The 13,105-nt window shown below is 38.9% G+C and overlaps 1 protein-coding gene across 1 annotated transcript in view; it reads right to left on the reverse strand.

Annotated features, from left to right (window-relative positions):
- ccdc28b (coiled-coil domain containing 28B) overlaps nt 1-13,105 on the reverse strand; it is a 38,622-nt gene continuing 25,517 nt past the window's right edge. Inside the window, exons 2-7 of the mRNA XM_048558391.2 lie at nt 11,304-11,364; nt 8,909-9,141; nt 7,597-7,760; nt 6,313-6,467; nt 5,112-5,134; nt 1-1,534 (exon numbers count right to left, since the gene is read on the reverse strand). Coding sequence (XP_048414348.1) covers nt 1,465-1,534; nt 5,112-5,134; nt 6,313-6,467; nt 7,597-7,760; nt 8,909-9,069 — 573 coding nt within the window. The 5' untranslated portion in view covers nt 9,070-9,141; nt 11,304-11,364 and the 3' untranslated portion in view covers nt 1-1,464. The remainder of the gene's footprint in view (nt 1,535-5,111; nt 5,135-6,312; nt 6,468-7,596; nt 7,761-8,908; nt 9,142-11,303; nt 11,365-13,105) is intronic.

The following is a 13,105-nucleotide window of genomic DNA, read 5'->3' on the forward strand; positions in this document are numbered from 1 at the left end:
ACCTGTCTTAAAGAGACATTTGGGTATAACAAGAAGAAAGATGCAGAACAACAGAAATAGGCAGTAGGTTTGTCCTGAGTGAATAAGCTAATCTTTATTTACCTGTAATGCAAATAAATACATTCCTAAACAGACTGATAACAGTGTTGATTCACTGTTGTTTAAGTAGAAGTTAAACTGAAATAATCACAATTTTTACAAATTTAGAACATAATTATACAGCACAGGAATGCCTTTAGCCCTCCAACCCTGACCCACCACATCTTAAAAGAAGCCTTGAATTGTTTAATTGAAAAGATCATTTTAGGATTTCACCTACATCACACTATTTAAGAAAAAGAAATGTAAATGTTTGGTCTAAATATGTTTTCCACCACTCATGGCCAGTCAGTTGCAATGGCAGCTAAGAGTGCACAATGCACTTCCTGAACTAGAAAATGTGTTTTTGTGTGAATAACACAAATGATATTGAAAGTAAAAGCTCAATATCAGGAAAAAAAATAATTGCATTGTTAAAACTGATGTTCAGAAAATTGTCTTGCCCGTGTCAATCAAACAATACATTTGCGCCCAAGCTACAGAAACAAAGTAAGTTCGCAGATGGTTCTACAAATTTATCCAGTGCATAACTGAACCACAGAGAAAAGGGGTTGAAAATTCCAGCCACTGTTTATGGAGATAAAGCCAATTTCACCTGGGATGGTATTGATTGGCTTCAGCACCTATAGACTAAACTTTGGCAAAATCATGCAACACTGAGGCTGCCAGTCATGTTCCAATGTTCCAGCATGTTGTCAAGTGGGAACAAGATGTGACTTGGATTCAGTTGGGATGCCTTAATTTACAGTTGAGTGATATACTTCCTGCTGCCTCGGGAAAGCAACCAACATAAAATATCCCTCCCATCCTGGTTATACACTCTTCCATCGGGCAGATGACATAAAAGAGTTCGTACGCACATACAAACTGATTCAAGAACAGCTTCTTTCCCCCGTTATCAGGCTTTTGAACCAACCTGTCAAATGTTAATTCTGATCTCTCTCTGCGGCTGTAACACTGTATTCTGCATTCTGTTCTGTTACTCTGATTCACTTTGAATGGTATGATCTACCTGTTTAGCAGCCAAGACAACACTTCACTATATCTCGGTACACATTACGACAAATATCAAAAAGGTGTTCAAAATTACTGTCAAGGCTGACCTGAGGGATGGCCACTGAGGTAGGTAACCCAGTATGCAAATGTGCTGTAGTGAAGAGCCAGTTTTTTCTGGAGATGACAGGAGGAGACTAAATTGACAATGCTCCCTTTTAAAAGCGAATACAATGTCTGTTTCCCACCTTCAGTGTAAACACGCCAAGTATTATGCATCCTGTCTTTCTTCCTGCAGGAATGCTTTCATTAATGAATGCAGTCCATTTTCTCATTATCCAAGATTCCCACGAGTCTCATTAACCACAATTTCTATGAAGTATGTAGTTTCGACTCTTGGTTTTTTGGTAGTTCTTGATTTTCTGCTAAGTGTAGCTTTTGTCTGAATTTCTGCTAAGGATCATTTCCTCTTAACACATGAAAAATCTAATGCCTCCTAACCTTGGTTTGAAAATCTCTTATGCAAGTTCTCCAAATAGCTCAATAGGTGAATATAGTGCCTATTGCAACAGTGAGCAATTACAGACCAGCAGGTCTGTAGTTTGGTTCATTTTGTTTTAAATGTACTCACAGGACATGGTTATTGCTGGCCTGGCATTTGATGCCTGTCCATGGTTTCCCTGGACAAGGCAGGGGTGAGCTGCCTGCTTGAACCACTGCAATTCACATGCTGGGGGTTGACCTGCAATGCCCCCAGGGAGGGAATTCCAGGATTCTGACCCAGTGACCGTGAGGAAACAGCGATATATTTTCAAGTCAGGATGGTGAGTGGCTTTGAGGGGGTGGTGTTCCCATGTATCTGCTGCTCTTGTCCTTCTAGATGGAAGTGGTCGTGGGTTAGAAGGTGCTGTCTGAGGATCTTCAGTGAATTTCTGCAGTGCATCTTGTAGATAGTACACACTGCTGCTACTGAGTGTTGGTGGTGGAGGGAGTGGATCTTTGTAGATCTGTGTTGACCAAGCTGATGTAGATCATTGGAGGACAAATGATTGACCTCTCAGGCAAATTTGCTGAGCTGCATGAGGCAGAGAGTAGGGACAATGGGCAGCTGGTAGAACTGAGTCTTACTAGTTGATTTTGACAGTTCAACTATTTGCCGTCATCATCAAAGACTCAGATGATGAGCTAGAGAGCCTCGTATCTAAATTTGTTGATAATCCAAAAGTTGCTGATGATGTTAAAATTGTTAATATTGCAAATAGATGCCTAAAATCACACATTTAAATCAGCTAGCAACAGTAAATGAATAGGCAAAAGATTTCAAATAGAGGAAATCATAGGGCGATTGATTTTGGTACGTAAAAAGGATTGAATAGGACACTTTCTAACTGGCGAAAAACCAGAAACAGTGGAAATCTAAAGAAGCCCAAGGATCCAGGGCAGTTACTTAGATTAATAAAAATGTTATTGTTCTATCTGGTGCCTTATCAGGAGAGTGCTTCAAGATTGATGCTGGGTCCACTGCAGTTCATCGTTATTATAAGTGATCTGATTGAGAATATCAGAGGCATAGTTATTTAGTTTATGGCTGACACCACAGTGGAAAGTGAAGAAGGTTATCTTTAGAATACAACAGGATCTTGACCAACTGGGCAGGTGGAGTTTATTTTTTTTAAATGAATTTATGGCATTGCATTTTGGTAAGACAAACCACAGCTGGACATACATAGTTAATGGTCGGGTCTTGGGCAGTGTTGTTGAACAGAGAACCCTACGGAGGCAGTTACATAGTTGGCATTGCAGGTAATCACAGTGGTGAAGGCGGTGTTTGGCATACTTTCCTTCCTCGGTCCGAGCACTAAGTACACGAGTTGGGATGTCATTTTACAACTGTGTCAGGCACCGGTAAGGCTACACTTGGAGTACTGCAAACAATTTTGGTTGCCCTGCTCTAGGTAGGATGTTATTAATCTGGAAAGGGTACAAAAAAATTTACAAGGATTTACTGAAACTGCAGGGTTTGGGTTATAAGGAGTGGGGGGGGGGAAATCAGCTGGGACTTTTTGTTCTTGGAGTGAAAGAGGCTATAAGGTAAACATAACAGAGGTTTATAAAATCATTAGGGGTCTAGATAAGGTGAATAGTCAAGGTCTCTTCTCTAGGTTAGGACTTGGTGGTTTGCATTGCTGCCTCACAGCGACCCGGCTTCAATCCCACCCTTGGGTGACTATGTGGAGTTTACACATTCTCCCCGTGTCTGCATGGGTTTCCTCCAGGTGCTCTGGTTTCCTCCCACAGTCCAAAGATGTGCAGGTTAGGTGGCCTGGCCATGCTAAGTTGCCTGTAGTGTTCAGGGGTTGGTGTGGACTTGTTGGGCAGAAGGGCCTGTTTCCACACTGTAGGAATTCTATGATTCGAGAGGGCATGGTTTAAGGTGACAGGGGAAAGATTTAAAAAGGCACCTGATCGACCTTCTAAAAAGCATCCCACCCGGCTATCCTATCCTGTAACTCTGCATATCCTGCAGTTAATCCACCTAACCTACACATCCCTGGACACTACGGGCACTTTAGCATGGCCAATCAACCCTGACCTGTGCATCTTTAGATTGTGGGAGGAAACCAGAGCACCTGGAAGAAATCCATGTAGACATGGCAAGAACAAGAAAACTACACATAGGCAGTCTGGGATAGTTCTGATGTAGGGTCCCCACCTGAAATGACTACTCTCCTGCTCCTCTCATCTTGCCTGACCTGCTGTGTTCCTCCAGCTCCACAATGTGTTGACCCACATAGACAGTCACCTGAAGGTGGAATCAAACCTAGGTCCCCGGCGCTGTGAGGCAGCAGTGCTAACACTGAGCCTCTGTGCTGCCTGACAAAGTACATGGATAGGAAAGGTTTGGGGGAGCTGGTCAAATGCCAACCTATGGAACTAGTTCAATTTAGGAAATCTGGTCAGCATGGATGAGTTGAGCTGAAGGGCCTGTTTCCGTGCTGTATGCCTTTTTGACTGTATGAGTCAGTCATGAGCAGGTTCACAAATAATCAAAAGACTAATTTATTGTTGGCTTTTATATCTGGAGAAGTAGGGTACAGGACCCTACTTAGGCCACATCTTGAACACTGTAAGCAGATCGGCACATATTAGGAAGAAACAATGACCTTGCATTAGGTTTAAGGTTAAGTGGAGGAAGGGCAGTAAATGTTTAGCAGAGTGACTCCAAGAGTTAAAAATTATGAAGTGAGATTATACAAATTAGAGTTGTATCACTTGAAATTCATGAGGCTAAGGGGGATTTGATTAAAGTGTAAGGTATAAAAAGATGCAGATAAAAACAAAATTATTCCCATTGGTTGAGTAACCTATGTCTAATGGCATTATCTAAAAATGAGAGCCAGACCTTTCTGGAATAAAATTAGAAAACACGTCTACACATAATTTGGTAGAATTTGTAACTCTATTTCACAAATACTAACCGATGCTAGAACAGCTGTTCCCTTTAAAATTAAACATTGGGTGTGAGCAGTTAGCCTGTAGGTCAGTTACTGTTTTACTGCATGGCAGGACAGGTTCTGGGGCTAAATGTTTCTTGTTCTTATAGTAGGTGTTACAGTTGGTATTAATGCTCTAGGATTCAGAAAACAGAGAAACATTTTCTTAGGATCCTCATAGTGGAAACTAAATTGAGTCCCCTTCTGGAATAATACGTGCATGGACATTAGTTGAGCATAGGACTGAGGTTTCTTGGGTTGTTCTTCACTATCAAAAGGTCTCCTGTTTCTCATGGATAGATTGTGGCTTTGTGCAATCATGTGATAGTAAGTCAGCAGACCCTTTTACATCTCTCCCCTTCCACTCCCCACAGTTCTATGTGCATTTCCATTGAAGTCAAACTTTATCGAGAGAAAAACTGTAAGTGCTGGAACGTAAATGAACAGATAGCTGATTGATAAATTTGCTGTTAGGTTACAATGTGCAGTAAGTAATTAGTAACAAGAATCATTTGAAAAGGATACATTGAAGTACTAAGCTCTTCCAGCTGTAAGATAGTGAAAAATAATGAACATTACCACAATTAGATAATATCTAGATTAATATATAACGTAATTAGGTAATGACACTGACATAACAGTGGGCTATTCAATTAAATCTGACCACATTTTACAGCTGTCATGAATCCACTTCTAAAACAATTAATTTAAATAATTTGCTGTTATATGCACACCTACAGGAGAGATACATTTCTCCAAGTCTAAACTGGTTCTTTTTTTCACATCAGCTCCTCCGATGATCTTTAAATAGTTGGAATGTAGAACTCCAATTTGAACTGGCGTAAGTGTTTTAGACCAAGCACTCTGCTGTAGCCCAGCTAGGTTGGTAAAGCTTGATACCTGAGTTCTTAATAGTAAAGAACCATTTAATCAATTGAATTATATTGTACAATTTGATTGAGTAAATATGCTAGATTGTGAGATTTTGTGGATTATATGATTTGACCTAAGTGAAGAGGAAGTCTTGATTTTATCATGGTTCACAGTTGAAGTGTTTAAAATAGCAAATGAAAACAGAGCAGAAAAACGATAATGACAAGGTAATCTGCTTTGCTGATGTCACTTAGAGAGATAACAGCCCTGCTGATCTTCTAAACAGACAGATTGCACTTGTGAAAGTGTAATACTCCATCAGTGTGCAATACAAAATAACTGCATCCAAGTCCCTGAACATTCAACCCTCTTTCTGATCATTCAAGCGTTACCATCTGATTCACGGCTTTTTATGCACAAGTTAGACCAGTAATTAGATTCTGCCTTAATGACCGAAACTGAGATATTCCACTTCCATAGAAAACAAAAATGTTCACACATTTTTGATGTGCATTAATGTTTGAGAGCATGGTAAGTTATAAATCCAGGGATAAAGCTATAGATATTTTTGAAACAAGCTGTTCTTGTACACACTGGTGCAGGTGGGACTTGAACAAGTGCTTCCTAATCCAGAGATAAGGACACTACCATGCACCACAAGCCCCAAGAGTTGATGTTGCACGTTTCCATCTATAGAATTTAAACCTGACTTCATATCAATCTAATTGAACTAACATTTCTCTTAGACCTTTCAATCATCTCAAAGTTATGTCTAAATGTTATCAGTTTGCAAGGAACTCCACAACAACAAACCGTCTCATCTGACACCAAATTGACAATTTTTTGAACTCACATTTGTCAGCAGCTGCTCAAGATTCCTGTCGGATGCATTTTTTTTCTTGTCTGCAGACAGCTCTTCCACATGACTGTCTAGGCTGAAATGTAAACGGGCCATTTTTTCCTGCATCTCTCTCACATGCTCCATCTGTTCAAATGAACACTCTTTCCCTAAAGAAAACATAGCATTTTCACAATTGAAAAAAAAGTTCATTAAACTGCAGCAGCTCATGATCCTGACTAACCAACGAACTTCAACTTTATTAAACTTCAGCAACTACCTTTAAATAGGCAAAGTTATTTCAACTTTGATTTCCAGTTGCTTTAGCAATAAATTGCTTCTGGACTGGGACACAATTCAGAGAGTTCATTGGATCACACTAACTGCACATGATTGGCATTAAATGAGGTGGTTAAAAGACTTCATAGAGCTATGTTCAGACATTAGTACAGGGATACATATTACAGATGCATTTCTAAATATTAGTGTACATTTGTTTTAAAATAAATTTAAGATATAAAAATCAGTTCCTCAGTGTCCCAAAGAGATTACCCATCAATTGCTGACATGATCCTCACTTCGAAACAACAGCAATGTAGAAACAGCAATCAGAAGAAAGAAAAGGAAAAGGCTCGTTGGCCAAACAAGCCTGCTCCAGAAATGGAGAACGAAGTAATGAAACCAGGATTGAAAATTAAATGTATAGGAGAAATGGAAGTCAGTAAGTCTGCAAGTACACACATGATTGGTGATCAAAATTACATTTTACAGACATAGGGCGAGGATGGTAAACAGGATATCAGAGAAACTGAGTCTAAAACTAGCAAAAGCATGAAAAAAGGTATGGCCAATACAGGAAAGGAGGCAGAGATTATTATTGAGGTGTCAGAAGCATCAAGTGCAAACAATCATTGAGAAGATTTGGGTTAAAAATAAAATTAAAAATTCAGGTGAACATCTGTTTACTTTACAAATGTCTAGACAGTCCCCTGATCACTTAGCATCTCATGTTCTTTCAAAAATGTGACAGACCTACAGAAAATATTGTCAAGTTGAGAAACATTGGCTTCATGTTCACAAAAAAAAGTGCCGTTCATAACGTCAATGCAATACCTTTATATGGTGAAAAAACATTGCAGGCTTCCTAATGCAAGTTCAGTTACAATATCTCAGTTGCCAGATTTCAAGACATTCACAATGTTATTTCCAACATCCATTTATGTACCTTATTAATCATGTCATTTGGTTATATTACCGATTACATTTGGATGTCACATTTTCTTCAGTCAAAGAACTCACCAAAAGCCTGCAACTTCCCAGAGTGGAAATCATTCAGTAAATTCAACAAGCCACATTCCATCTCTCTCACATCAGAAACATCTGTCAGGAATGAATGCTGAATTGGAGCTGATTTTGTCACATTTCCAGTTTGCTGTGGCAGTTTTACTTTGTCTTTGTTTGTTCTGCTCAAATGTAAATTTTTAAAAAATACAAATTGAAAATATAAAATCATTTCACCCATATCATCAACCATTTCATGCTAAAGAAATGACATTGGCTTTTAAAATAAAATGTCCTTAGAATGTTTCATTGCAATGTGATTTGGACAGGCTAAGTGAGCAGGCAAATGCATGACAGATGCAGTGTATCATAGATAAATGTGAGGTTATCGACTTTGATAGCAAAAATAGGAAAGCAGATTTTTATTTGAATGGCTGTAAGTTGAGAGAGGGGAGTGTGTAATGAGGCCTGGGTGTCCTTGTCACTGAAAGTAATCACACAGGTGCAGCCAGCAGTGAAGGAGGTAAACTGTATATGCTGGCATTCATTGTGCCAGGATTCGAGTACAGGAACTTGCTGCAATTATACAGGGCATTGGTGAGGCCGTGCCTGGAATTTGTTGTGTAGCTTTGGTCTCCTTATCGGAGGAAGGATGTTCTTGCTGTTGAGGGAGTGCAACCAAGGTTTACCAAATTGATTCCTGGGATGACAGGACTGATTTACAAGGAGAGATTGAGTTAGTTAGGATTGTATTCAGCAGAATTGGGCAGAGGGTGGATCTCAAAGAAACCTACAAAATTCTCACAGGACAAGAATGTCAGATGCAGGAAGGGTGTTCCTGATGGTGGGAGAGACCAGATCTAGGGTTATACTCTAAGGGTGAGGGGTAAACCTTTTAGGACAGAGATGAGAAATTTCTTAACCCAGAGAGTCATGAGCCTGGAGAATTCAATGCTATAGAAAGTGGCTGACACTAAAACATCATATGTTTTCAAGACAACGGCAGATATAGCTCCTGTGGCTAAAGGGATCAATGAATATGGGGGGAGGGCGGGGTTAGGGTATTGAGCTCGATGATTAGTCGTGATTGTTATGAATGGCAGAGGAGGCCTGAGGGGTGCGGGATTGTATGTTTCATTAGGGGTAATGCTAAAACGTCCATAATCAATGGAGTTTCTTCATAAAATAGATCATGAGGCCAAGTTAATTGGCCTGTACATTGAAGACTCTATATAAATAAAAATCAGTCAATACAGATCAGACAGAAATGTCACTTTACAATAGAACTTCTAAGGGAATCAGAAATGATATGAGACAGCTTAGGACCAACCTTTTCAACTTTGATTTAACTTTTGGTGAAGGAGGCTGAGGTAAAGCAGAGGAGAATGTTGCACTTTTACTGGTCGGCACTGACGATTTCTTGGGGTTACTGGGTGGAGGCTGCTGATTTAAAGAGACCTTTGGGCTTCTCTTCTTTTTCTTCTCTTCCATTCTCAGATGTTCCACAGTTGGTGTCAGACTAAAGCTGAAGATGACTAATTCATCAAATTCCTCTTTTTATAGCTAAGCCACAGAAAAATTAGATCATGTCACAAGTATTTAATGCATTCATCAGATATTTAATTTTTTTGTAAAATACAAATATTTGAAGAAATACAAATTTTACCATAAACATGTTATGAAAAGTTAGCACATTGAAAATTGGAGCGGTTTCAATGTTCAATGTTCAATCTGGAAATGTCTCACACTGAAACACCAGTTGTTTAAAAATCTTTTAAATAGACCTAGTACACTCTGGGTGTCATTGACAGAATGTAGTTCAGGACTTCAGAACAGAAATATTGAAAATGTAACAGTGATATAAGTAAAACAAAAGTTATTGCCTTATAATATTTTATTAGTTTTATGATTCAGCTAGTTTTTTGTATTTCCTTTTTTTTAGTGATTGACACAATTTCATGTCCATCTCCAATCAAAACACTTCCAAAATAACGTGTTCCTGAGCATTCCAAACCATCATTAATTAATCTGCTTCTGTATGAACTTCACTTTGTTCAATACAAAATATTTCAGATGTATAATTAATAATTTTAAAATGCAGTACCCATCAGAAATATCTTCAAAACGACTGAATGAAACACAATAATAGAATCATAGTCAACTTGCAGTTTCCTATCTCTTCGATTATTGCATGATTTAGAAAGGGATGGGGAAGAACCAAAATAAAAGATATGCTGTGGTCACTATTTTCTAACAAAATCATGCATATAAGTATAAATCAGTTGTTTCATTTGATTTGCAATAGGACATAAAGTAAATCCTGGCCCTGTTCTATAAGCTTACATTTCAAAGGTGGAATCAATAAATCAAAGACATCTCTAGATTGTTTGTCTTAGTTTCATGATTACAGTAAATATGCAAAACATTTAAGGCGGTTTAGTGAGTAAAGCCACTGGTCCGGTACACCTCAAACAGATTTCGTTCATATCCTACGCTTGTTCCAATTCAGCAACAGCTGGGATTAATATTGGGCTCGGTGCTTTTTTTTTTATTCTTTGTTTATGCAATGTGGGTGTTGCTGGTTAGGCCAGAATTTATTGCACACCCATAACTGTCCAGCAGAAGGTAGTAGTTTGAGCTGCTTCAGTCACTGAAATGCAAGGACACCCACAGTATTGTTACGAAGGAATTTTGGCCCAATGATAATGAAGGAACAACGATATAGCTTCTTTAAGTACAGAAAAAGGAAGAGAGAAGCCAAAGTGAAGACAGGTCTTTTAAAGGCCTTTGGAGGTTGGGGAAATAACAATGCAGAACCTGGAAATGGCACAGAAGCTGAATAAATACTTTGCATTAGTGGTCTGGTAGACGACACTAATAGCATTCCAAAAATACAAAATACACAATCACCAAAAGGGTAGGGATGAAATGAAAACAATAAACATCACTAGAAAAAAAGCTACTCAAGAAATTAATGGAGTTAAGCACCAGCACGTTCCCTGACTTGATGCAGTCCATCTAAGGATATTAAAGGAAATAGCTACAGACAATGGACACGCTGGTGATAATCTTCCAGTAATCCTTACATTCTAGAAAAATCTGGAGGATTAGAAAACAGCTAATGTAACAATTTATCCAAAAAGGGAAGAAACAAAATCTATGTTCTGTTAGTTTAACACCTATTATTGAGAAAATGTTAGAGTCTAAATGTAAAGGATGTAATACATAAGATTAGAAATACATAAAACAATCTGAGTAATCATTATGGATTCATGAGGGGGAAGATCATGTCTGACAGATTTATTAGAAATTTTTTGATATGTAAAAGGGGACCAGAAGATGTAATACATTTGGATTTTCATTTGAAAGCAGATCACTGCTGTCCTCTTTTTGGGTAATAGTCTGTTTTTCCCTTTTCCCTTCCAAACTGAACAATTGCACATTTTCCTACACCATTCTCCATCTGCCAGATTCTTGTCCATGCACTAAGCCTACCTGTCTTTAGCACCGCTTAGTTCACTTGGCTGGATGAATGTTTTGGAATGCAGAGTAATGCCAACTGTATGGGTTCAATTCCTGTGCCAACTGAGATTACCATGAAGGACTCTCCTTCTCAACCCCTCCCTTTACCTAAGGCATGGTAGCCTTCTGGTTAAACCACCAATAGTTGTCTCTTTCAAGTAATAGAGCTGCCCTTTGGTCTGTAAAGACTATGGTGACTTTACCTTTACGATATCCATCTGCAATTTCCTCTGTCTTCTTTACAACCGTCTGATGGAACCTTTCCTGAAATCAAGGGAATTTGGAAAATTAACATGTATAACCTGATTAACAATCTCTTTTAACACCCAAAGTTAAAATCTATTTTGACCTGAAGACTTACTATCCCACATTTCCATCAATTTACTTCGTAGCACTTCCCCTCAACATTGTAATTTCGTTATGTTCCTCTCTCTTCCGACTCTTGATTGACAACAATTACTGCAATGGTTTTTGTATCCTCTACAATGATGGCAGAGCAAAATATTTGTTCACCTCAGGCACTATTACCATATCATCTATTAGCTCCCCACTCTCTCCCTCCAGAGGACCAACACTCACTCTACTTCCTTGTTTTTTTTCTAAATACTTGCATCCTCCCACAATCTAATTTCTTCCTTCTGATTAATCTTTCAGTCATTCTAAACCATTCTGTAAACACTGACCAATCATCTGACCTACCCCTTGCATTTCTGCAAGTATTTGATTTTTTTTTCCCTAAATCTGAAACTTTCCCTAACTTTATTGGTTATTAAAATAACTCCACAGAGGCCAGTATCCCATCACCAAGTCAGCTTTTATTTACACATGAACAGACTTTGACTTCTCTTGAGTCAGCTCTCAGATTGGCAGTATCTCTGACCCTTCCCTTCTGACGTCAGCCAGGGCTCTGTGTTTGGACCAGACTAACAATCCCAATCAGGTAACTCATATTTGATGATGTGCAGCTGGTTGATAGAGTTACAATCACTACAGTTACCATGAATGTTGGGTCCTGCCTTTAGCATTTTTATTTTCAGTCACAATATACATATTCTGAAGTATTCCCGTAAGTATTTGCCACTGTATTTTTTTAAATGGAACTACCCCCTAGCCTGGTATGCTGGTTCAGATCAGCAACTCAGATTAATGCCAACATAGTCGTCCTTGGGTTTAATATACTGGTCTTAACCCCAGTCATTTCCTCTTCAGATCAGATGCAAAATTGAATCGTATTATGGTCACTAATCTCTAAGGTTGCCTTAACTCTGATGTCATTAATTAATACTTATACACTAACACATCTAATATTACCTGCTCACTAACTGGTTCTACAATGAGCTGATTCAGAAATTATCTTGGAGCTATTCTATCCAAGGCTACTACTGGATGTGAGTTTGCTCACTGAGCTGGAAGGTTAGTTTTCAGATGTTTCGTCACCATTCGAGGTAACATCAACAGTGAGCCTCCGACGAAGCACTCGTGTTATGTCCCGCTTTCTATTTATCTGGTTAGGTTTCCTTGGGTTGGAGATGTCATTTCCTGTGTTAGTGATGTCATTCCCTGTTCTTTTTCTCAGAGGATGGTAGATTGGCTCCAAATCAATGTGTTTCTTGATGGAGTTCCGGTTGGAATGCCATGCTTCTAGGAATTCTCGTGCATGTCTCTGTTTGGCTTGTCCTAGGATGGATATGTTGTCCCAATCAAAGTGGTGTCCTTCTTCATCTGTATGTAAGGATACGAGTGATAGTGGGTCATGTCATTTTGTGGCTAGTTGATGTTCACGTATCCTGGTGGCTAGCTTTCTGCCAGTTTGTCCAATGTAGTGTTTGTCACAGTTCTTGCAAGGTATTTTGTAGATGACGTTCGTTTTGTTTGTTGTCTGTATAGGGTCTTTTAAGTTCATTAGCTGCTGTTTTAGTGTGTTGGTGGGTTTGTGGGCTACCCTGATGCCAAGGGGTCCGAGTACTCTGGCAGTCATTTCGGAAATGTCTTTGATGTAGGGGAG

This window comes from Stegostoma tigrinum, chromosome 24 (genome assembly GCF_030684315.1).
Source record: "Stegostoma tigrinum isolate sSteTig4 chromosome 24, sSteTig4.hap1, whole genome shotgun sequence".
Classification (NCBI taxonomy): Eukaryota; Metazoa; Chordata; class Chondrichthyes; order Orectolobiformes; family Stegostomatidae; genus Stegostoma; species Stegostoma tigrinum.